Source organism: Bombina bombina, chromosome 4 (genome assembly GCF_027579735.1).
Source record: "Bombina bombina isolate aBomBom1 chromosome 4, aBomBom1.pri, whole genome shotgun sequence".
Lineage (NCBI taxonomy): Eukaryota > Metazoa > Chordata > Amphibia > Anura > Bombinatoridae > Bombina > Bombina bombina.
Genome location: NC_069502.1, coordinates 167,344,226 through 167,369,585, shown reverse-complemented (window position 1 = coordinate 167,369,585; position 25,360 = coordinate 167,344,226). Strand labels below are relative to the sequence as shown.

General features: G+C 35.0%; 2 protein-coding genes across 2 annotated transcripts in view; one reads left to right on the top strand and one right to left on the bottom strand.

The window, feature by feature from the left end:
• Positions 1-25,360, top strand: part of ATP6V1C2 (ATPase H+ transporting V1 subunit C2) — a 450,645-nt gene that overhangs the window by 268,265 nt on the left and 157,020 nt on the right. The window lies entirely within an intron of this gene.
• Positions 1-25,360, bottom strand: part of NOL10 (nucleolar protein 10) — a 282,225-nt gene that overhangs the window by 214,282 nt on the left and 42,583 nt on the right. Inside the window, exons 5-13 of the mRNA XM_053709682.1 lie at positions 23,859-23,896; positions 20,505-20,641; positions 17,448-17,513; positions 13,799-13,859; positions 11,827-11,912; positions 9,241-9,319; positions 3,027-3,176; positions 1,211-1,277; positions 466-518 (exon numbers count right to left, since the gene is read on the bottom strand). Of these exons, the coding sequence (XP_053565657.1) occupies positions 466-518; positions 1,211-1,277; positions 3,027-3,176; positions 9,241-9,319; positions 11,827-11,912; positions 13,799-13,859; positions 17,448-17,513; positions 20,505-20,641; positions 23,859-23,896 (737 nt within the window). The remainder of the gene's footprint in view (positions 1-465; positions 519-1,210; positions 1,278-3,026; positions 3,177-9,240; positions 9,320-11,826; positions 11,913-13,798; positions 13,860-17,447; positions 17,514-20,504; positions 20,642-23,858; positions 23,897-25,360) is intronic.

The following is a 25,360-nucleotide window of genomic DNA, read 5'->3' as shown; positions in this document are numbered from 1 at the left end:
GTTAGGGAATTCATGAATACAGATAATATGCATAAGCAAATCAAACATTTTAGAAGAAAATATGGGCAGACTCATTGTTTTTTCTCTGACATCAAACTCTCTGGTTCTATGTTTACTGTACAATATCACCCACCAGATTAACCCTAGCAAAAATGTATCCTCTGTCACTGATCATCTTAAGAAATCAGAGCATTATAGGAAAATAGAGAGAAAGGGTTTCATTGTGGTCAGCTGAACCTAACTTTTAGTGAGAAGCAGATGAAAAAAATCCTATTTTTGTATAATTTGAAGCAAGACTTATAACCTATAATGTAACATACACTTCATTATAACCATACAATAATTTCCCATCACTAACAACTTGCCGTCAACTTGAGTTGTGACAAAACATTACAGAGAACAACTGTACTAAGCAGAGAATCTGTGATTATATACTGAAGCATTAGCACAATGTAACAGACTCACCGGAATATAATATACATTCATTTTTGGAGCTTCATTAGCAGTAAACAACATTCCTGAGGGGAAAAAAGCAAAATTTAGGAAAATTTGTATGTTTTATATATGTACTTTAGTCTACCGAACAACAAAAGTACTACAAATACGTTATGTATCCAGCTATCACTTCGATTAGATCTCTATATACACACACATATATATATGAGAGAGAGTGAGAGTGTGAGAGAGTGTGAGAGTGTGAGAGAGTGAGAGAGTGAGAAGTTGGCCAGTGAACATTTGGTTGATGCATATCAGATGTGCATTTCCTGCTAGCCTCACACATTTTGTTGTTCATACAAAAATGGTTAAAAAGCTGCTCTTTCCTTAAACATGATTTTAAATTTAGCTTTGTTGATGACATCACATGACACAAGGCAGCACTAATGAGATCTTTATCAGCATCACTTACTGTAAATAACATTCAATATATAACATTGGCGACAGTACAATGTCTTTGCACAGTGTTGCTGTTAGATGAAAATATGCTACACTGTCTCTGTTTTGTGTAATCCCATTCATCGGTATTGTTTTACATACAACCTGCTCTGGTGCAGTAGGTAAATAACTAACTGATGTGTAGTTACACCAGGAATCTCAACGGACACAGTTTAACATGGTTTTCTTGGCTATGGTGCGTTTGGGTGAACTCACAATACCTCAAACGAATGAGCTTTTAAAGAAAACTTTAGTGATGGACAAGTGGAATGCTCACCTGAATTTGGGTAGATGCACACATCATTAACATCTGTCTCAGGCTCTATAGAAGTAAATATTTTACCCTAAAAACAAGAAACAAATATCAAGAAACTCACAACAAGCAAGCATGGCTACTGAAATACCTAACTATTGATACTATACTATGTATAAATTAGACAGTAACGTGGCACTTGGGAAATGCACTAGGAGTTACTTATGTACAGCATGGATAGATATAATAAAAGCAAATAACATGTTCACATTTAACTCTCTGAATAGCATAACATTCAGCTGTTTCATAACATTCCCTATACAAGTCTTTGCTTACGTTTCAAAAAGTATATAACAAAAGGTCAGACCAAATGTCTGATTTGTTTTTTATCTGGTACTGGTGCATAATCTAACACTTAGATTTATAGTAAGTACACTAATTAGCACACAATAGGAGAGAACCAATTTGCGGGTCTATATGACCTTTTTGATTACATTTCCATTTGCTTTTATACAAACCGTTTGGTCTGGCTACCTTTGCTGCATTACACACAGGAGTTCCAGTTTGCTGGAGAATAGTGAGCTGAAGCACTGTACTCCTTCAGCCTGTCCATATAAGCACAACTGAGTGCTGCTACCTAATGTGAGTACCCTGCACACATATACTGTGATAGGAGTACTTTTTGGAACTACTGCTATACACAGGAGGCGCACTTTCGTTTGCTTTTTTTGCAGGATCATATGAATATCACCTTTTGGGGTTAAGAAGAGGAGCAGTCATACCTTGTGTTACGTTTGATAGAGACTTTTTTTGCCCACTGCTGGATTTTATTCTTTGGTCTTTGGACTGAGTTACATTTATTTGTTTTTAAGTTTATGTTTTTTGTTTTACATTTTATTTTGTTAATTGTGTTTTTCATACACCTATATATGTTTTTGTTCTAATGTATTATTCTCATAGCGTCACCTTGTGCTCCTAGAGAGCGTATCTTGTGAGTTTATCATACTTATATTTATAATAAGTACAGGGTAATGACACTAATTATCACACAACCCACAAAGAACAAAACAGATCACAATTGCATATTACTGTAAATAAAACAAAACAAGATACATATCTGTTTAACACAAAGACAAATTTATCGCTCAAATTCTAGAACAGGAAAAATATCCTAGCAACTTGTCCAACTTATTTTCAAAATATGATTTATTCCCGTTTCAGGTTATCCAGCCCAGTGTGCAGAATAAATACATATGTATTTTGTAAAACAGTAAATGGTTTGGTTTCTTGCTGCACAAATATCACCGTAAGATGGCAGCTTGTGCACACATTTCTGTACACTTGGACTATAAACAAAACAAAGGTTAATGTTAATTGTGTAATAATTTGTTTTGGAAATGATGTGGGCATGAACAGCAATAACGGGGTTAAATGTGTAAAGCCAAAATATAAAAAAAAACAATAGGTGTTTGCAGGATGATGCTACTTAGTAACAAAGCGTTTGTGATTAATTCATACAAATTAAAGTGAGTAAGACTATGAACTGTTGTACTTGGAGTAAAAAATGAACCATATTTATCAACCAGCGAGTTTGGTGAATTGCACCATTTCATCAAATATGATATATATAATGACAAGTATGCAAGGAAATAAAAAAAAATCCTAATATTTGGAACCAAAAATACTGTAAAAAAGTTATTTTGTATTTAATTTAAGGATCGTCTACACACTGAGGAATAAGTTGATCAGCATTAGGGACAGATGTACATAGATAATTCTGCTTTCATGATAGTGTCAGTTTATTTAAAGACCTAAAAACATTATTTGGTTGTATACTTACTGTATCTTTATTCCACATTTTGATAATTCTGGAGTCTGCAGATATGATCAGTTCTAATGGACTATGAAACTGTATTGATTTGATAGGTAAACCATACTGGTGATCTTTGACAATTAACGGCCGACTAGATCGGAGATCATACAATAGGACCTGGCAAAACATAAAAAATATACATCATAAGTATATAAAAGATACAATTTTACCTAGGGAAGTTACACGGCAACCTGTCTATATACCTAACACATTCTATTTCCGTTTGGTAAAATTGTACGCATTTTAAATTACTACTAAACTTGCTATCCTCCGACAAAGGATCATGACTTTTTTGTCTACTTTGCAAAAAAATGCTTTCACCTTCGGCATTATTAAATAAGTTCAAACAAAGAAAAATAGATTTTAAAGGCAGATAAAAACTAAAAGGTCCATCAAGTATGCCCCTATTTCTTCTAAGGTATAAATTTAAAAGGACATTATAGACTCGTTTTTTTCTTTGCATAAATGTTTTGTAGATGATCTATTTACATAGCCCATAAAGTTTTCTTGTTTTTTAAAAAATTGGAAAGTTTTGCTTATTTTTAAATAACATTGCTCTGATTTTCAGACTCCTAACCAAGCCCCAAAGTTTTAGGAGAATACCGACATATACCTACTCGAGCATGCTTCTGTTTGTGTAAAGTCTTTTCATATGCAAAGTAAGGGAGACGGGGGGAGGGTCTGATATTTCCCACTTGCAATGGGTATCCCAGTAACCTTTTAAACAGAGCTAAACTGGAAGCTTCTAAGTAAGTTTTTAAACAGTTTTACACTGGATTTTTATATCAGTATCTGTGCATATTATTCTTTATAGTAGTGTCTATTACATGCAGTTATATGAAAATGAGTGTATATTGTCCCTTTAATTCTAAAATAAAAGTACTTATATTTTAGGCATTCTAGAATTTCCTTAGCATCTCTATTGGTAGTCTATTCCATGACCAACCAACCAACCACCTTTCTGTATAGAAGTGCTTCTTCTAATTACTTATAAACCTTTTTGTGAAGTGTAGGCTACAAAGTGTTTTTATGAAGTGTAGGCTACAAAGTATTTTTATGAAGTGTAGGCTACAAAGTGTTTTTGTAAAGTGTAGGCTACAAAGTGTTTTTGTAAAGTGTAGGCTACAAAGTGTTTTTGTAAAGTGTAGGCTACAAAGTGTTTTTGTAAAGTGTAGGCTACAAAGTGTTTTTGTAAAGTGTAGGCTACAAAGTGTTTTTGTAAAGCGTAGGCTACAAAGTATTTTTATGAAGTGTAGGCTACAAAGTATTTTTATGAAGCGTAGGCTACAAAGTGTTTTTGTGAAGCGTAGGCTACAAAGTATTTTTATGAAGCGTAGGCTACAAAGTGTTTTTATGAAGCGTAGGCTACAAAGTGTTTTTATGAAGCGTAGGCTACAAAGTGTTTTAATGAAGCATAGGCTACAAAGTGTTTTTATGAAGCGTAGGCAACAAAGTATTTTTATGAAGGGTAGGCTACAGAGTATTTTTGTGAAGTGTAGGCTACAAAGTATTTTTGTGAAGTGTAGGCTACAAAGTGTTTTTGTAAAGTGTAGGCTATAAAGTATTTTTATAAAGTGTAAGCTACAAAGTATTTTTGCGAAGTGTAGGCTACAAAGTATTTTTATAAGGTGTAAGCTACAAAGTATTTTTATAAGGTGTAAGCTACAAAGTATTTTTGTGAAGTGTAGGCAACAAAGTATTTTTATGAAGTGCAAGCTACAAAGTATTTTTATGAAGCGTAGGCTACAAAGTATTTTTATGAAGTGTAAGCTACAAAGTATTTTTATGAAGTGTAGGCTACAAAGTATTTTTATGAAGTGTAAGCTACAAAGTATTTGTATGAAATATATGCATTATAAATTACTACTAAACTTGCTTTCTTCCGACATAGAATCATGACTTTTTGTCTACTTTGCAAAAAATGCTTTCACCTTCGGCATTATTAAATAAGTTCAAACAAAGAAAAGTAGATTTTAAAGGCAGATAAAAACTAAATGGTCCATCAAGTATGCCCCTATTTTTTTAAGGTATAAACTTAATTCTAAAATAAAAGTACTTATATTTTAAGCATTCTAGAATTTCCTTAGCATCTCTATTGTTAGTCTATTCCATGACCAACCAACCACCTTTTCTGTATAGAAGTGCTTCTTCTAATTACTTATAAACCTGCTGCTCTCCAACCTGGGATCATGACCCTTTTTCTTCCTATTGCTTTGCAGAAGAAATGGCTTAAACTTTGGCATTGTTACATCCCTTAAAGGACCAGTCAATACAATAGCTTTGCATAATCAACAAATGCATGATAAGAAGACAATGCAATAGCACTTAGTCTGAACTTCAAATGAGTAGTAGATTTTTTTTAAATAAATTGCAAAGCTATGTCTATTTCCACTCCCCCTGTACCATGTGACAGCCATCAGCCAATCACAAATGCATATACGTATATGGTGTGAATTCTTGCACATGCTCAGTAGGAGCTGGTGACTCAAAAAGTGTAAATATTAAAAGACTGTGCACATTTTGTTAATGGAAGTAAATTGGAAAGTTGTTTAAAATAACATGCTGTATCTGAATCATGAAGTTTAATTTTGACTTGAGTGTCCCTTTAATATACTTAATCGTTTCTGTCATATCACCTCTCTGCTCCTTGCCTCTAACCCATGCAACAGTTTTACACGTTACATCTTTATCAACATGTGACCAGACATCATACAACCCATGGAATTGCATCAATACTCATGACATGTAGTTTGCAAAATATCTGATGTCCTCAAGTGTCAGTTACGCAGTATTTTCTAAAGTGTGGGCTAGGCTACAAAGTATTTCTATGAAGTGTAGGCTACAAAGTATTTCTATGAAGTGTAGGCTACAAAGTATTTCTATGAAGTGTTGGCTACAAAGTATTTCTATGAAGTGTAGGCTACAAAGTATTTTTATGAAGTGTAGGCTACAAAGTATTTTTATGAAGTGTAGGCTACAAAGTATGTTTATGAAGTGTAGGCTACAAAGTATTTTTATGAAGTGTAGGCTAAAGTATTTTTTTGAAGTTTAGGCTACAAAGTATTTTTATGAAGTGTAGGCTACAAAGTATTTTTATGAAGTGTAGGCTAAAGTATTTTTTTGAAGTTTAGGCTACAAAGTATTTTTATGAAGTTTAGGCTACAAAGTATTTTTATGAAGTGTAGGCTACAAAGTATTTTTATGAAGTGTAGGCTACAAAGTATTTTTATGAAGTGTAGGCTACAAAGTATTTTTAAGAAGTGTAGGCTACAAAGTATTTTTATGAAGTGTAGGCTACAAAGTATTTTTATGAAGTGTAGGCTAAAGTATTTTTTTGAAGTTTAGGCTACAAAGTATTTTTATGAAGTGTAGGCTACAAAGTATTTTGTAAATAGTTAGTATAACTAGGTGATTAGTAGTAGTGCAAATATGCAAACAACTGTGATTTATAAGGTCTATTTCCAGAGTTCCTAATGTTTTGGGGCAATTTGGCTGAGAAACAAGGTGGTACAGAGGGGTAGGGCAGGCAGAGTAGTGTTCGGTTGAACTACCAATGCTAGAAGAGAAGGTAGAGCTTGTCGGTCTTTGTTTTGTGCTTACTCTCTGCTTGGCTGCATTTGGGCATATTATTTGTTCAGGATATAAAGATACAAAATATGTAGGAGAGTAGGTGTTAAAGGGACATAAAGCCCAATATTGTTATTTCATGATTCAGATAGAATGCACAGTTTCAAACAACTTTCACATTTACTTCTGTAATAAAATGTTCTTCATTCTCTTGGCATCTTTTGATAAAAGAACAGCAATGCACTACTGGGAGCTAGCTGAACACATCAAGTTAACCAGTCACAAGCGGCATATATCTGCAGTCACCAATCAGCAGCTAGCTTTCAGTAGTGCATAGATGCTCTTAAGCCTACCTTAGTATACTTTTCAACAAAGGATACCAAGAGCACAAAGCAAATTAGATAATAAAAGTAAGTTGGAAAGTTGTTTAAAACTGTATGCTCTTTCTGGATCTTGAAAGATTTTTTGGGGGTTGTATGTTCCTTTAATAATGAGTAACATGGTGTGTCAGAATGTGCTGCAGCAATATACCAGTGCAGCAGGTATGTGTTTTATTGCAGCAGATGTGCTTTACATTAATGCACTAGATTATACATTTACAATTGGGTCTAAACTAATTGCATTATGTCTAATAAAGAACCTATTTAAAAGGCACATGGAAGGCAAATTTAAAAACTTTCATGATTCAAATTAGAATTTAAAAATTAATCAAGTTTACTTCAGTTATCAAATTTACCTTTTTCTTGGTTGAAACTTACCTCCTATCCATGATAACATATTGCGGTAGGCTCAGGCGAGTGCATGTGACTTGAGCACTATATGGCAGTAGTGTCTGCATCATTGTTGTATATCTAGTGCTGAAGACACGTGCACTAAGGTATACTCTCATAGAAAAGAGCTAAGTTTCAACAAAGGATACCAAGAATGAGAGGAAAATAGGATTACAAAAGTCAATTGGAAAACTGGACTATGACTTTAATGCCCCTTTAATTTAGAACACATGCTTTACATTTTGAACAAGAAACATTTTCACTGACAGATCAGTACCCCGGGTTTTCAGCATTTTAATTAGACGCATTTATGTTCTAGGAAGCTTTGTATGTAAATAGTTGTGATACACACACACGCTCATTTATTACCTCAAAAACTGTTTTCAAGTGAGTTCTATTAAAAAAAAGCGTCACTGATAAAGAACATTTAAGATTAAAAAAAAACACGTTTGGGGAATCAGTTTCGCATTTTGGTGAGAATGATCAAAATTTATGTTTAAGTAAAAAAGAGAGAATGCCTGTTTTACAATTCCTAACTAGCAGTAGGAAAACGGATGGAAATTTTAGAATTAAAATGTAATTAAAATCACATAACTCCAATAATTATGTCAATTTAAAAACTAAATTTATGTTTACCTGATAAATAAATTTATTTCGAGATGGTGAGAATCCACAAGTCCATTACATCTGGGCACTAATACCCAAGCTGCGGAATCAATGAGTAATGAGGGCGGGATAAAAACTTTTGGAAAGGGCAGGCACCTAATTTCCAGACACTGCTGCCTGAAGAAGCAAAAACATTAGAATTCTGCAAATTATCTAGAAGACTTTCCTTAGAGATCTGAGGATTAGGTAAAAAAAGGCACTGCAATATCTCTATTGAAGTTTTCTGAGGAAACTACCTTTGGCAAAAATAAAATCAAATTTAGTTCCTAAAACTGCCTTAAATCTTAGCAGAAACTAGAGAAGGATAATCACACAAAAAAGGCAGACAATTCAGAGACTCTTGACTGAAGAGATTGCTAAGAGAAATGTTTATCCAAGACAGAAGCTGAATGGCAATAAAATGCATAGATTCAAATGGCAAAACTTGTAAAACCCCCAACCAAATCAATGTTCCATGGAAGAGACATTGGCTTAAAACTGGTTTCAATCTAACTAAAGCCTGAACAAAACTCTGAACGAAGATAAGTCATTTTTTAAAGATAATTTTCCTGTGGAAAAGACCCGAAAGAGCTTAAATTTGATCCTTCAAAGTGCTAGCAGATTATCCATTGTCTAAACTTTCTTGCAAAAATTGTAGAATTCTGTGAATTCTGAATAAATACCAATTCAAATTCTGTTAATCTTTCCAAACTTTGTTACAGATCTTCCTAGTTATAGGTTTCCTAGCCTGGATTAAGGAATTTATCCTCTGTCTCTTAAAAAACTTTGCTGTTTCAAAATTATGTGTTTAGTCTCCAAGCCGTCAAAGTGAAGGACTCAAGATCCAGATAGAAGAAAAGGACTCTGAAAGGACTCTGAGATAGAAGGTTGTGACATAGAGGAAGAGACCATGGAGGAAAGCTTGACATTTGTACAAGTCCGCAAACCAATTTCTGCGAAGCCAAGCTGAAGTTTTTAGAATTACTGACTATAGCTCTTGTTTGATTGGCTAATCAGTTAGGTAGAAGGGATAGAATGCTCTTGGAGTTTTTAGGAATCTTTGGCTAGGAGTTGAATCCCAGATGTAATAGACGTATGGACTCTCACTACCTTACAAAAGAAAACACACGTAAGAAAATTTAATTTGACTCCCTAAAGAGAATAAACTAAGAATCAAAATCTCAATTTCTTCTATTCACCTGTCCAGTTGACGTTCCAACCGACATGTGTAAAGGGCCATGAAACTTGAGAGCTGAAATGGACGGTATACCTTCTATCCTGAAAGATGAAGTGAACACACATCGTTTTTATTATCTGAACAAGACACACAGTAAAGAGATTTCCTACTACTGCTGAGGTTGCAGAAGCTCTTTAGGGACACAGTAAACCCAATAACTAACAAATAAGTACATTAAAATAAACTACTAGCTATGTTTGTAGAATCTGTAAGAAATGTAAGGGGTTCCCAGCGACAGATTTCATGAGGCTTGATTTCTCCCCATGGCTAGCAGCTGCCTGTATATAAGAGACAATGTGACTGGGCAAAATTCACCAAGCGATCTATGTGCTGCTGATTCAAGCTCATTCATCAATTAATTAGTGAATCTAATGCCCAGTAAAACACAGAAACTGGTAAAGCTTTAATGACTGGGGAAGTCAGTAAACATGGAGAAGAGTTTTTTGTGAAATTGACCATTGACTTGACAGTGATTTGACAAAGTATGCTAAGGGTCAGTGTACTTTTAAATGTGCTTTCCTGTAATGTGTTGCCAAAGACTTGTAATACTAGCTGCAGAATATAAAAATATATTGTAAATTGCTCCTTTATGTTCATTTGTGCATTGAAACCGCTGCTTTAAACAATCATTGCTCTCAAGAACATGCCTATTAAAATGCAGAGCAGACTTGCTTACCTGACCTCTTCTTAGGAACTGAAATTTTCATTATGACTTAGTTATTGCCTGAGCAAAACCAGCAATTTGACTTGATGTGCAAAAAGAAATCTAAAGGAGCAATTTGCAATATAAAAATTGACATTCTAAAAGGAATAAGTATTATCAAATTGACTTTGTTCTCTTTGTATTGTTTTTGGAAAGTATATATATGTACTGTATGTAGGCTTAGGATCGGCGATGTACACCTGGAAGATAGCTGGCTTTAACTATGTGTTTAACCCATTTGCAAACTACACTGTCATTATTTGCATTTGGACCCCAGCCTTCCATAACATTTCTAGTAGGAGATAATCTGTGTGAAGCACTTAAACTGAGACAACATAATATCAGTAAAAAAACAAAACATTATTACATTTCAGTTAAACAAGTGACAGGAACAATTCTATAATAATTAATAGCACACAGCTTTAAAGGGCCAGTAAATACAGTAGGTTTGCGTAAGCAACAAATGCAAAAGACAATGCATTAGCGCTTAGTCTGAATTTCAAAAGCGTTTTTTGTCTGACAAATTTCAAAAGTATAAGTTTAATCTTCAAAATAAAAACTGCTTTAACTTAACCTTTTTCTTGTCCTTACAATGTTACTATTATGTTCTAATAGAGCGGTTTAATGCGCATGATGATTTTTAGGTGTCCCTTTAAAAGGGATATGAAACCCAAAAATGTTCTTTTGTGAATTAGACAGAACATATAATTTTTTTTAAAAGGTTTTCAATTTTACTTCTATTATCAAATGTAATTGTTCCCATGTTATTCTTTGTTGAATAGATAACTATGTAGCTGTCTGGATCACTACATGGCAGGACATAGCGCCCTTTCAAATATATATCATTCTTGCAAAACTACTGCCATATAGTGCTCCAGACACGTGCACGCTCCTGTGGTTATGTCCCTGCTTTTCAACAAAAGATAATGCGGTAATAGATGGAAATTATAAAGCCGTGCAAATAATTTCAGTGAGGAGCCTTTTTGGGGGTTAAACACACAGTGGTATAGGGTTGATAACTTTAAATTTACATGCTCTAACAAATTAGATCATGTAACCTTTTAATAATTGCTGGTTCTTTAAGTATTACTGATGTATATGCTATTTAGAGCAGTGATTTTTAACCTTTTTTTGCCGTGGCACACTTTTTTACATTAAAAAATCCCGTGGCACACCACCATCCCAAAATTTTAAAACAATCACACATTGTAGCCTAATACAGCATATATATATATACACATACACACAAACACACACATACTGTATGTATTGTGCTGTTATGCCATGCCTCCTACAAACTACCCATGCACTGGGAGTAAAAAACAAGCAAAGTTTAAAAAATATGTCACACTGTTGTCAGTCCGCCGTGGCACACCTGAGGATCTCTCACGGCACACTGGTTGAAAAACACTGATTTAGAGGAGTAAATTATGCCCAATGACAATACTGACACCCCTTTCATTAGAGAGTAATATAGCATTGTGTCATAGGACAGCGGTAGAAGTGCTGTCAGTTTTAAAACACAATGAGTATTAACTATATAAAAATCATTTTACAAATGAAACATCAGCATATTCATTAATTTGCAGCAATTACAACTGTCAGTGTCCCTTTAAAACAATATTGTTAATGAAAGGAGCTGTAAAATTATTTCCTTCTTACTTAAACTAACTAAAAATAAAAAATCTACAAGCAAAAAATGTCTTGTGACCTTGAGATTGTTTGCACAAATTACATTTGTTTACAGGACGAACATTTCTGTAAGGAAACTGAATATAGGTCAAACCAGAATAAAAAACACATGACCCAAAACTATTTTACTTTCACGTTACCAGTCATACTCACTCTGTATCTGGAGTAACACTGCTCAAAGCACAGTCAAGTATCCCAACGCGATTTCTTGTCCTTGGATCCCAGCATTCCACTTTACCCTGGAAAAAGCAAAAGTCACATAAAAATATATATATATATATATATATATATATATATATATACCGTATTGTTCCGCATATAGGCCGCACTTTTTTCCCTTGATTTGTAGCTTTAAATGTGCAGTGCGGCCTATATGCGGGGTGCGGCCTATAATCGGGTGCTTATCGGCAAATTTGTACTTGCGCAGTACAGCCGAACTTCCGGTGCACCCTGTGGCCTTATGGGGACTGTAGTCCGCTGGAGTTGGATAGTTTTGCAACATTTTGCAAAGGTAATTGGTTTGGATAATGAGCAGGACGCTCATATGCAGAAGCCGCCACTGTGAAGGTGTGTAATGATGCGGTAATGCTGTGTAATACTGTGCTGAGCACAGTGTAATTTGGAGCTTGGGCTTATGAGGGAGGAAGTGAGTTGAGCACACAATGTCCCATTTGAGTCCATTTTGCTACTGATATTGTCAGGTAAGAAAGTGCTTTTATCCCCATCACATCGTTCTTGCTAAAAATGTACCAGTACATACAAAATTATTTAATACGTTAAAATAAAAAAGGAAAAGATGCTGTACTCCTTAGTACTGGTAATTTCAAATGTGAAAAAAAAGCCTTTATTCAGCCATTACAGATTTAATGGCTGAATAAAGGTTTTTTTTGACATTTGAAATTACTGAGGAGTGCAGCATCTTTCCTTATTTTTCTTTTTTCTATACACTTGGGGAAGTGTAAAAGTATCCCCTGGGAGCTGACACCCTGCATTGGGACTCATTGCTTGCACATTGTGTGTGTTTTCTTTAAATTTTTTATTTCTTCAAAATGGCACCCAAACTTTAAGGGTGCGGCCTATAATCAGATGCGGCCTATATGCGGCACAATACGGGGTATATATAATAATAAACAGATGGTAGCGCACTCCCACTCGCCAAAGTCTCAAGACCAGGGTGCATTCACCCCTTCCTCAGACGTCTGAGGAAGGGGTGAATGCCCCGAAAGGTCACAACCTAAATAAAAAGTGCTGTGCTTTAAATCCAGTGAGTGTATATTCTTAATGATATATATATATATATATATATATATATATATATATATATATATATATATATATATATATATATATAAACGTGCTTCATTTAGTAACACTTCGGGGACATTATATCCCCCTGCTAAGGGGTTAAACACATCGGTAAAGTGGCACTCTAGGGATTCTGAACAGAAATAGCGAGTGGCACAATCAACAAAAGCATCTGCACAACTGAGCCATGTGACTGCTGATCGTCTCACCGGCCATGTCTGCGTTAGACTAGCAATTCTCTGGGTTCCGAGGCAGTACTTCAAGTATGTGTTTAACCCCTCTGTGGGAGTTAAAGACAGACGTGCAGGCTAGTTAGTGATAAAATGACATGCTCTAACAAATTAAAGCATGGCTTTTGCGCACTATGATAGCCCTTTATACAGCACATAATTTGAGCAAAGTATATTTCTAGACAATCAATAAAAGAAATAAAATAATTAATCACAAACATTTATAACAGATCCCCAGAAAATGCTGATGTTTTTTAGAAGATAAATAAAAAGCATAAATAATTACACAGCCAGACCTATGTAGCATCTTAAAATTATTTTGTCTGCCCTTTATCAAAGATGTTCAAAATACAGTTTATAACGGGTAGCCCCTTATACAAAACTAGCAGTGCAGAAGCCATTTTAATCTGGTTATGTGGCTAAACAGAGATGCAAATGAGAATCTTCTATGAAAGCAAAACGGAATTCATAAACTTTAAAGCATTAAATGACAGATACATAAAATACAAAAATATACCTTAAATAGACAAAATATGAACATTACAAACACATAAAAGTCAGCAAATGCAGAGACACTAACAGAATATTACCTCCGCTGTTCCAGTAGCGAATAAGTAATGCGCCGGATTAATATCACAGACATTATTCTGGCTAAAAGACAGAAGGTAAATCATTTTACTGCATTATTCAGACCTTACTCCAAATTCATTTATTATTAATACATACTATTTATTATTCATACATTAAAAAAAAAAATTACACAATAACACAGAAAAACTGGTATTTTTTTTTTTAAATAGCACAACTTTTATGATCAAATGGGCAATAAAAGGACAACTAACTCAATTTCAATCAACTTTCCATTTTACTTTAAATTATCTAATTTGCTTTGTTCTCTTGGTATCTTTTATTGAAATGCATTCCTAGGTAGGCTCGGGTGCAGCAATGCATTAATAACAGCTAGCTGCTGATTGGTGGCTACACATATTTGTCTCTTGCTAGTGAGTTTAGCTAGCTCCCATTAGTGCATTGCTGAATCCTGAACAAATGAGCACATTTTATAATAGAACTACATTGGGAAGTTGTTTTGGGTTTTAAAGTCCCATTACTAACATTCTGGCACCACCTAGTGGCACAACATAATTAGGACAGGGTACTTAGCTCACTGGGATTATGACCTTCAAATTTGAGATTTGTCTCTGGTAAATTAAAGAAAAATGTTCCATTGCTTACTCTGTAAATCACTAGGTAGCTATCCTCACATTCCATAATGAGAGAGTCCAATTAACTGTTAAAGTGCAATTAAATGCAAAGCTTTCTAAATACAAAACATAACTTTACATTATGTTGTACAAATGAGTCAGGCAGTGTCAGCAAGTTGTTTTCTAAAAGATGTTCCCTGTTTATACATTTTATCTTGCGTTCCTACAATGTTGTCACTTGCAAGACTTTTATGAGGGAATCTATTTAAAATGGATTCCCAACGCCTATTTGGTTTTCATTAACTCATTAATGTGCCAATGTGAAATAAAATGATCTGCTGAAACCCACATTATTTTTTTCATCATTTAGAAAGAACATGCAATTTTAAACAACTTTGCAATATACTTCTATTATTTAACCTCTTAAGGACATATGACGGAATTTTTCCGTCATAAAACAATTGAGCAAACTGAAAGCTGTGTCCTTAAAGGGTTAAAGGGCCACTGTAAGTAAATATTTTCTATGCCTGTTACTAACTAACTACCCCAAATACGCTTTTTATCAATAGCATTTCATTAACATATCTCTACCGTATATTAGAAATCTTGTCTGCCAATTTAATTGTTTTCCAAACCCTCTCCGTGGGTATGCTTTGCTCTGTACCAATCCGTTTACAATACCTAGGTTTCAAAATGGCGCTTTAAACACAAAGTTATTTGTTTAAGTATTTTGAACATGCAGTGCTGAAAATAGTGGGCAGGATAACGTGACATCATCGGGGAATAAAAGATATAACTTTTAGAACGTTATGAAACTTTGTTTTGGAGAAAATATAGGTCAGTAGGTTTTAATTAATGTTTATTAACTTTAATATGTTAGTTGTTTAGCTTAAAAATTATAACAGAAAGTAATCCTTTAATTTGCTCCATTCTCTTGATATTCTTTGTTGAAAAGAATATCTAAATAGGATCACTAGCTGCTGATTGGTGGCTGCACATAGATGCCTCGTGTGATGATCTCACTCATGTGCATTACTATTTTTCAACAAAGGACATCTGAAGAATGAAGCCAATTAAATAAAAGAAAGTTGTTTAAAGTTGTATTCTCTATCTGAATCACGAAAAACATTTTGGGTCTCATTTCTCTTTAAACCTCACAGCTTCCTGGAAGAAACAGCCTGATTAGTTTCTAGTGGAAGCATTTTACAGTTCGTTCAAGTTCCAGTGTGATTTTGTTTTTTGCATTTAGTGAGGGCTGCTCCTAAGATGCGTACGAGCTGCTAGATGGCACTTTACAGCACATTATATTTAAACATTCTTTTTCTTACTATACATTTTATTATAATATTCTGTTATGACCACAAAGAGGGGTAGTTCAGACTGGCTATGCAGTTACACCGGCAGTTACTATAGGGGTGAATAATTGTATACAATACAATCTTCCATTGTATAAAAATGCAGACTGAATATACGGACTGAAGTTTTTTTGCAACTTCTTGTGCCTACTTTAACAAAACAAAAGCATTTTTTTTTCAATAGAATGCCCTTTTAAAGGGATATAACAGTCAACATTTGCAATCCACATGTATTTGCAAAAATGCTTCTGGTAAAAGTTTCACTCTGAATGGTTGGGTGGAGCATATCTAGATATGCCAAGTGTTCAGCATTTAACACACTGCATCTGCTCACAAATTTGGGTTTTGTATGTTGTACAAGACACCACTAGCTTTTTTTAGAAGCTGCAGTGTCTAGAATAGAACTCACAGAGCTTATCCCACTTGTTATACAATGATAGCTTTATCCCCTTAGTGACACTCCCTGTCGTTGGACACATGTACCCAGTATAACAGCTGTGTACTGCGCTCTGATATAGGCGGTCTGTGCTGACAGTGGCAAGACTGAGCTATTTAAGCATGTCTCACAAGTAAGGCAGAGCAGAAATAGGAGTATGGAGGCCACCTCAGGCTAGCGGTTTAACATAAACGCCTCTAGGTAAATACCCATGGGTATCCAGTTTCTATAAAAATATATTTTTGGATAGCGGTTTTGGGTAACTACTATTAGGCTGGCATTCCAAGCACTGCAAATTTTAGTGTAAAACCAATAATTCTATCCTTGCAGTATTTGGTCTATATTTGCTATAAATTACACAGAACCCTAAACATAAGGGGTACTCCTAAATTTTGTGACAAAATGAATATATTTTCAAGTATTTTTCCTTGGCTAGTAAGTTTTGTAGACATAAAGAAAACTGGAAAAAAACATTCTCCTATTTTTCAGTATTAAACTCCTATTCGTTGTTATTTTATGTCCCTTTACAAGGTATCAGAAGAAATCTGTTTTTCTATTAAAAAATGTTTGTATAATATGTATTGGTGCACTTACCTAGACAGCGGATAATTAGGGTGAAACCAATAAAGAGCAAAAATTCATGCTCGGAAACTGGGGAAAATATGTGGCCTTAAAGGGGCATTAAACACTTTGAGATGGTAATATAAAATGATAAATTGTATATATAAATCAACTCTGCAATATACTTTCATTATTTATTTTGTCCTCTTTGCCTGTAATTCCATTCTGAAATTGTGAGCTTTTCAGTTCCTGTTAGAAATGGAAGTGCAGAACACTGTTAAATCCAGCACAACCATTGGCTGCACACTCTAGTGACCTATTTATAACTGTCCCTAATTGGCCACAGCAGAGAAGGTAACACAAGTTACAACATGGCAGCTCCCAGTGTTTTATAGACACTAAAACTTTACACTTATTTTGTCACTTTTTAAACAACTAATGAAACTTTAAAAGATACATCTACATGTTAGTCATGGACTAATCTTTTCTTTGAATGCATCATTCTATCTAGCATGTATTTAGTGTTTAATGTCCCTTTAAGGGGTTAATTAGAAGCAATTTTGGTAATAAACGTGCATTGCAAAAATGCTTGCACCCAGAACTGAAATGCATTCACATGCTATTTTGTTTTGACCGTTACTTCAGGCCAGCGTTTTTGTCAGTTAGGTCCATAAGTTACACTTACGTTGCCTCTGTCTGAAGGGAATTCAAATACCGGCCTTGTTCCAAATTCAAACGAAACACCTCAGAACTGTGAATCAGAAAACCAAATACATGTTTAGTAAAAAAGTAAGTACTAGTAACAAAAAAAAAGGATGAAACATTATTACAATATTATGAACTTGTTTTATGGAAATAATGTGGTTTGTCACAAGAGACTATACACAGGTCAAGTTGTGAGCAGGAATATTGATAGAACAGTTTTTTTTTTTTTTTTCCAAAAAAATATTCTACAGGTTGATTTAGCACTGAGATACAGTGAGTATTATTTGCAAAATTCAAAGTTGACTCTTATTGTCCACTTAAAGCATCTTAAATAGACATATACTCTTGTTATTTATTTTGTTTCATTTTCCTGTAATTTAACTCTATAAATCATAGGCTTTCCAATCCTTAAAAGTCGAGATGCCAACTTACTACTTGCTAGGAGAATTCTCCTTTATATTCCAAGTTCTCTACAGTTAGCCCTTGAAGAGGCACACCGGCGCGCACAAATTTATCAAACAAAATTGCCAGTATTAAAGTGAATGTAAAGTTTAACGAATTAAACCCCAGTATCTAAAACTATTCTAAAAAAACAGGGGCACTTTAATTCATAAAATTTTACGATGGCGTATTTTTTTTTAAATACATACCTTTTCGTTAACAGACCGACGATCCTCCAACCACATCAACTTCTGCATTTTGCATATGGATGATGAATCCGGCTTCCTACAATCGTTGCGTACCCCACGAGCTGGACACCAAAGGGGGCACTCAACGATTGGAGGAAGCCGGATTCGTCATCAATCTGCAAAATACAGAAGAAGATGCGGGCGGTGTAAACGTGCGTTTACAGTAACAAAAATGATAAGTATTTTTTTTTTTAAAAAGCGCCATTGTAAAGTTTAATGAATAAAAGTGCCCCTGTTTTTAAGAGTATTTTTAGATACTGGGCTTTAATTCGCTAAACTTTACAATCACTTTAATTTGCGCTATTTGGAAGGCGAGCTGGGGCGAATTATGAACAATTTCTCCACGTGAAAAAAAAGTAAGTTCTCCCGATTTATCATTTCAAACTCATCTTTTTTTGCCCTGTTTAAAGGGACAGTCAAGTCCAAAAAAAACTTTAATTTTTCAAATAGGGCATGTAATTTTAAACAACGTTCAAATTTACTTTTATCAACAATTTTGCTTTGTTCTCTTGGTATTCTTAGTTGAAAGCAAACCTAGGAAGGCACATATGATAATTTCTAAGCCCTTGAAGGCCGCCTCTATTTTATTTACTTTTCACAGCAGGGGAGAGCAAGCTCCTGTAGGCCATATAGATAGCATTGTGATCACGCTCGTGGCTAGTGGCAGACACTGCACTAATTGGCTAAAATGCAAATCAATAGATAATAACTAAAAGTCATGTGATTAGGGGCGGTCAGAAGATGCTTAGATACAAGTTAGTCACAGAAATAAAAAGTGTATTAATATAACAGTGTTGGTTTTGCGCAACTGGGGAATGGGTAATAAAGGGATTATATATCTTTTTAAACAAAAATTCTGGTGTTGACTGTCCCTTTAAGTAATCTATTGCATTTGCATTTTACATAGGGCAAATTTTTGCATTAATTTTGGCGAGACACCACAATACATTTTTTTTTTAACTTTGTTATAGTAAATGACCCTTTGTAACCATAACACATTTAAATTGTTAAAGTGAATGTCAATTTTCAGCAATGAGTGCCGTTTTTTAAAAATACTTTTAAAAACAGAGGCACTTTCAATGATGAAAATTTACATTGCACCAGATTTGTAGAAATACTTACCTTTTACTTCTGCAAAGCTGGATCGCAGATCCCAGGATCAGTTCCTCTGTACTGGCGTCAGAAATGACAAAACCGGCTTCCTCCAATCATGGCTTGCACCCCAGAGCGTCCATCTCGTGATGCTCGGCTGTGATTGGAGGAAGCCAGTTTCGTCATTGCTGTGGTTGAACAGCAGGAAGAAGAAGGCGGGGGATCATCGATCTGGCTTTGCAGAAGTAAAAGGTAAGTATTTCTACAAATCCGGTGCAATGTAAACTTTCATCAATGAAAGTGCCCCTGTTTTTAAAAGTATTTTTAAAAACCGGTCACTCATTGCTGAAAATTGACATTCACTTTAATAGAATTTTCATTCTTTGTGGGGCAATTTTGTATTCTATGTTTGCCATATATATCTAGCCAAAGATAGACCTGCTAAGTGCTTCATCATAAATAGATGTGAAAACGACACATGCTCAAAGACATGATCATTTCTAATGCTGTTCTCGACAGCACCTATAGAGAACAATAATGGGTGTATTTGGAGGAGAACTTTGCGTTCTCCAAAGGCATAAAAAAGGTTGATTTTAGGAAATGCGACTAAAACTAGCAAATTTAACTCTTTTTAAAGGGTGCACCTGTGAAAACGCAAATGTAGTGAAAGGAATGTATAGTTGGACTTGCCCAATGTTAGGCACACTTTTAGGGGCACTTAATAAATCAGAGGATTTATAGGCGCAATTTTAGGAGAATTGCTTTGATAATACTGCTCTAAGTGTAGATGGACATTTTCTCAATTAGGGAATCTGTTCACCAGCAATCTTGACTAGTGAGTAGCACCGCACTGCCAGTATTTATCATTACACGAGCAACTGCAGCTATCAATCACTCTGGTCAGACTATCTGAGCTGATATTTAACCACAAATTCTGAGAGATTAAGAAACAGCAGTTTCAAGATCACTGCTTCTTAAAGGGACAATAAAGTCAAAATTAAAATCTCATGATTCAGATAGGGCATGCAATTTTAAACAACTTTCCAATTTACTTTTATCATCAAATTTGCTTTGTTTCCTTGGTATTCTTTGTTGAAAGCTAAATCTTTAGCACATTTCTATAAGTGTAGTTTGTGCTACATACACTTTGTCTTGTGCAGAAAACAAAGTGGTACAGAATTGCACAGGGATCAGACAGACTTTACAAGCAAGTTATATAAATGTGCTGTTAGTTTTCTGTGTTGTTAATATAGTACCTTGCACCAACAAAATATAGGTCACAAGACGGATAATGATAGGAAAAATCTCTGCCAAACTTTGGTATCCTCAACCTGAAGTAGCGACCATGTTGTGAATGGAGCTCAACGTATCTGTCACACTGAAGGAAGATAATCTGGAAAGTAAAAAGAGAACCACATATGCAATTTCGAATATGGAAAATGCGAAAATCTAAAATCAGCCATATTGTTATTGTTCTTTTGAGATAAGTTGACAAAAAGCTAAGAGTATAAAGTGGCAGTGAGATAAAACAATAAAAAAAAACTCACATAAAATAAGTTCAATAACTGTTGAATATGCTTCTAAATTTTAATATATATATATATATATATATATATATATATATACACACACACACATACAGTATTTCACAAAAGTGAGTACACCCCTCACATTTTTGTAAATATTTTATTATATCTTTTCATGTGACAACACTGAAGAAATTACACTTTGCTACAATGTAAAGTAGTGAGTGTACAGCCTGTATAACAGTGTAAATTTGCTGTCCCCTCAAAATAACTCAACACACAACCATTAATGTCTAAACCTTTGGCAACAAAAGTGAGTACACCCCTCAGTGGAAATGTCCAAATTGGGCCCGATTAGCCATTTTCCCTCCCCGGGTCATGTGACTCATTGTTACAAGGTCTCAGGAGTGAATGGGGAGCAGGTGTGTTAAATTTGGTGTTATCGCTCTCACACTCTCTCATACTGGTCACTGGAAGTTCAACATGGCACCTCATGGCAAAGAACTCTCTGAGGATCTGAAAAAAGGAATTGTTGTTCTACATAAAGATGGCCTAGGCTATAAGAAGATTGCCAAGACCCTGAAACTGAGCTGCAGCACGGTGGGCAAGACCATACAGTGGTTTCACAGGACAGGTTACACTCAGAACAGGCCTCGCCATGGTTGACCAAAGAAGATGAGTGCACGTGCTCAGCGTCATATCCAGATGTTGTCTTTGGGAAATAGAAGAATGACTGCTGCCAGCATTGCTGCAGAGGTTGAAGGGGTGGAGGGTCAGCCTGTCAGTGCTCAGACCGCACGGCGCACACTGCATCAAATTGGTCTGCATGGCTGTAGTCCCAGAAGGAAGCCTCTTCTAAAGATGATGCACAAGAAAGCCCGCAGTTTGCTGAAGACAAGCAGACTAAGGACATGGATTACTGGAACCATGTCCTGTGGTCCGATGAGACCAAGATAAACTTATTTGGTTCAGATGGTGTCAAGCGTGTGTGGCGGCAACCAGGTGAGGAGTACAAAGGCAAGTGTGCCTACAGTCAAGCATGGTCTGGGCCTGCATGAGTGCTGCCGGCACTGGGGAGCTACAGTTCATTGAGGGAACCATGAATGCCAACATGTGCTGTGACATACTGAAGCAGAGCATGATCCCCTCCCTTCGGAGACTGGGCCGCAGGACAGTATTCCAACATGATACCGACCCCAAACACACCTCCAAGATGACCACTGCCTTGCTAAAGAAGCTGAGGGTAAAGGTGATGGACTGGCCAATCATGTCTCCAGACCTAAACCCTATTGAGCATCTGTGGGGCATCCTCAAACGGAAGGTGGGGGAGCGCAAGGTCTCTAACATCCACCAGCTCCGTGATGTCATCATGGAGGAGTGGAAGAGGACTCCAGTGGCAACCTGTGAAGCTCTGGTAAACTCCATGCCCAATAGGGTTAAGGCAGTGCTGGAAAATAATGGTGGCCACAAAAAATATTGACACTTTGGGCCCAATTTGGACATTTCCACTTAGGGGTGTACTCACTTTTGTTGCCAATGGTTTAGACATTAATGGCTGTGTGTTGAGTTATTTTGAGGGGGGCAGTAAATTTACACTGTTATACAGGCTGTACGCTCACTACTTCACATTGTAGCAAAGTGTAATTTCTTGTGATGTCACATGAAAAGATATAATAAAATATTTACAAAAATGTGAGGGGTGTACTCACTTTTGTGAGATACTGTGTGTGTGTATATATATATATATATATATATATACACTTACACACACACACACATTATATATTATATACATACTGTATACACACACAAACAATGGTTATTACCTTTCTGATTACAGTACTGTACTCAGTGCTACCTTGTATACAAAAGTATTAAAAGTGATATAAAACTACCTCTAGGTTGCATGCATAAACAAAATAAAATACTGTTGTTTACATTTGGTCCAATCCCCTCTCAAAGTTGTCCCATTTTACAGATGCAAATATTCTGAAATCCAAACCTTTTCTAGTTAGAAAAAAGGTTTTGTACCTTCAATAATAGAATTAAATTCTTATGTTTCCCATATTAACCCTGAGAATTACTTATGTTTAGGTGGAACTTATCCCAGATTTCCATGATAAGTGAGAACAAATATTCCCATACACTCCGATTTGTTTCTAATCTAAATGCAGAGGCTTAGGATAACGGTACCTCTCATTCACTGATGAATAATTCTAATGAGCTTATTACTACTAAATCAGTGGGACGAGTGTTCCATCTAGCTGTTCACCGTTACTGACACAGCTGTTTAGCTCTACCTCAGAGGGACAATGTAGTCTGTTAATAAAATGATCTTAGGGGTTTGAGTGTTTTATTCTTGCACAAATGCTTTAACCCCTGCATTAAAGGGACAGGAAATCCATATTTTTCCTTTTATGATTCAGACAGAGAATACCATTTTAAAAAAGTTTCCAATTTATTCTATTATCAAATGTGCTTTGTTACAATGGTATTCTGTGTTGAAGAGATACCTAAATAGGCATCTGGAGCACTACATGGCAGGAAATAGTGCTGCCATCTAGTGCTCTTGCAAATGGATAACATTCTTGCAAAACTGCTGCCATATAGTGCTCTAGAAATGGGCTGGCTCCTAAGCTTAGGTCTCTGCTTTTCAACAAAAGATACCGAGAGTGAACAAAAATTGATAATAGAAGTTAAGTAGAAAGTTGTTAGAATCGTATGCTCTAAATCATGAAAGAAAATTTGGGGTTTCATATCCCTTTAAAACATTTAATTGCTGCACAATTTTATTAATTTACTACTATGTCCCTTTAAAAATGTTTACAAACCTCATGGACTGAGATTCAATACCAATTGTTTAATACTCTCAAAGTAAATTTTGAAAAGAAATTATTATTATCGGTTATTTGTAGAGCGCCAACAGATTCCGCAGCGCTCTTGATATGTTATGGATTGCTTTTGCCTTCAGATAGACATGTGCAATAAAACACATTATATATATGCACAAGCAAAGCCGGAGATTACATTTATTCATTGGTTTGATCTATATATTTATTTATATAACTGTACTGCTGAACATACCTTTGAGTAATCCTCTGATAAGATGTCAAATTTAACCACTAGGAAGAAAAGAAAAAAAAGCACACGAATGAAAAAAACAAACAAAACAGCAACTTTACGTTACACATATTTTGACTGTATGAAAAAACATTTATTTTTTTAAAGAAAAAACTGTAAAAAAAACGTCAAATGCAACAACAAAGAAGCTCAAGCTCTTGATTGGATCAGTTAAAATGCACTAGGGCTGTGTGATTATTTGCAAGATATGATAAATCGCGATATGAGGCTATGCAATATCTGAATTGCATGAGACTGTAAATAATTTATCGAAAAATATATTAATAAATAAAAACTGTCCAAAACTGTTTATTTATTAAAAACGGTTTTTATTTATTAATATATTAAACGCCTGGATAGTGCTTGCTGATTGGTTGCTACATTTAGACACCAATCAGAAAGTGCTACTCAGGTGCTGAACAAAAATGGGCCAGCTCCTATGCTTACATTCTTGCTTTCTCAAATAAAGATAACAAGAAAACAAAGAAAAAATGATAATAGGAGTAAATTAGAAAGTTGCTTAAAATTGTATGCTCTATCTGAAGCATGAAAGTTTAATTTTGACTAGACTATTCCTTTAAACAACGTCCTTTCCAATTTACTTCTATTATCTGCTTCATTATTTAGGTATCCTTTGTTGAAAAGCATAGCTAGGTAGGCTCAGCACCTGGGTGCTATTTGCTGATTGGTGGCTGCACATATAAAATTGTATGCTCTATCTGAATCATAAAATATTTTTTTTTAGGTTTCCTGTCCTTTTAAAATTTGCATATACCCTCCCTTATGATCTGTAAACATGATATTCTAACAGCATCAAAAGTGAGAAGAGGCAACAGGGTTACTGTTCCATTTCCAAGAAAGGATACAAAGTGTACACCAAATAAATAGCTTATCACAAAATATAGAATCTGATAAACATTTTTAACAATGTTGATAAAAATACAAATGAAATCCAAGAATTAGTCGCACCTCTCACAAGTGACAGTAAGGTCAAAATAAATCGTTCATGCTTCACATTGAGATTTAGAGTGTGGAATTTTAAACAACTCTATTTTATTTTTTTTATTATGAAATTTGCTTCATTCTCTTGGTGTTCCTTGTTGAAGAGTAAACCTATGTTGGCTCATAGGCGCTCAGGAGTGTTCATGGATCTTTAGAAGTCTATGGCAGCAGTATATGCATCCATGTATAACCGCTACAAACCTTGCTGCTGCTATAGAAAGCTAATAACACATGAATGTCCATGAGATTACATAGATTTACTTTTCAACAAAAGAGAGCAAAGCAAATTTGATAACAGAATCCTAGTTGGAAAGTTGTTTAATTTACATACACTATCTGAGCCACAAAGTATAATTTTGTTTTTAATGTCCCTTTAAATGTGTGAACAAAACCAAAGAAAATATGAACAGATAGGACATAAAGGGTAAAGAAAAACAAACATTACTTTACTAATATTAACCACT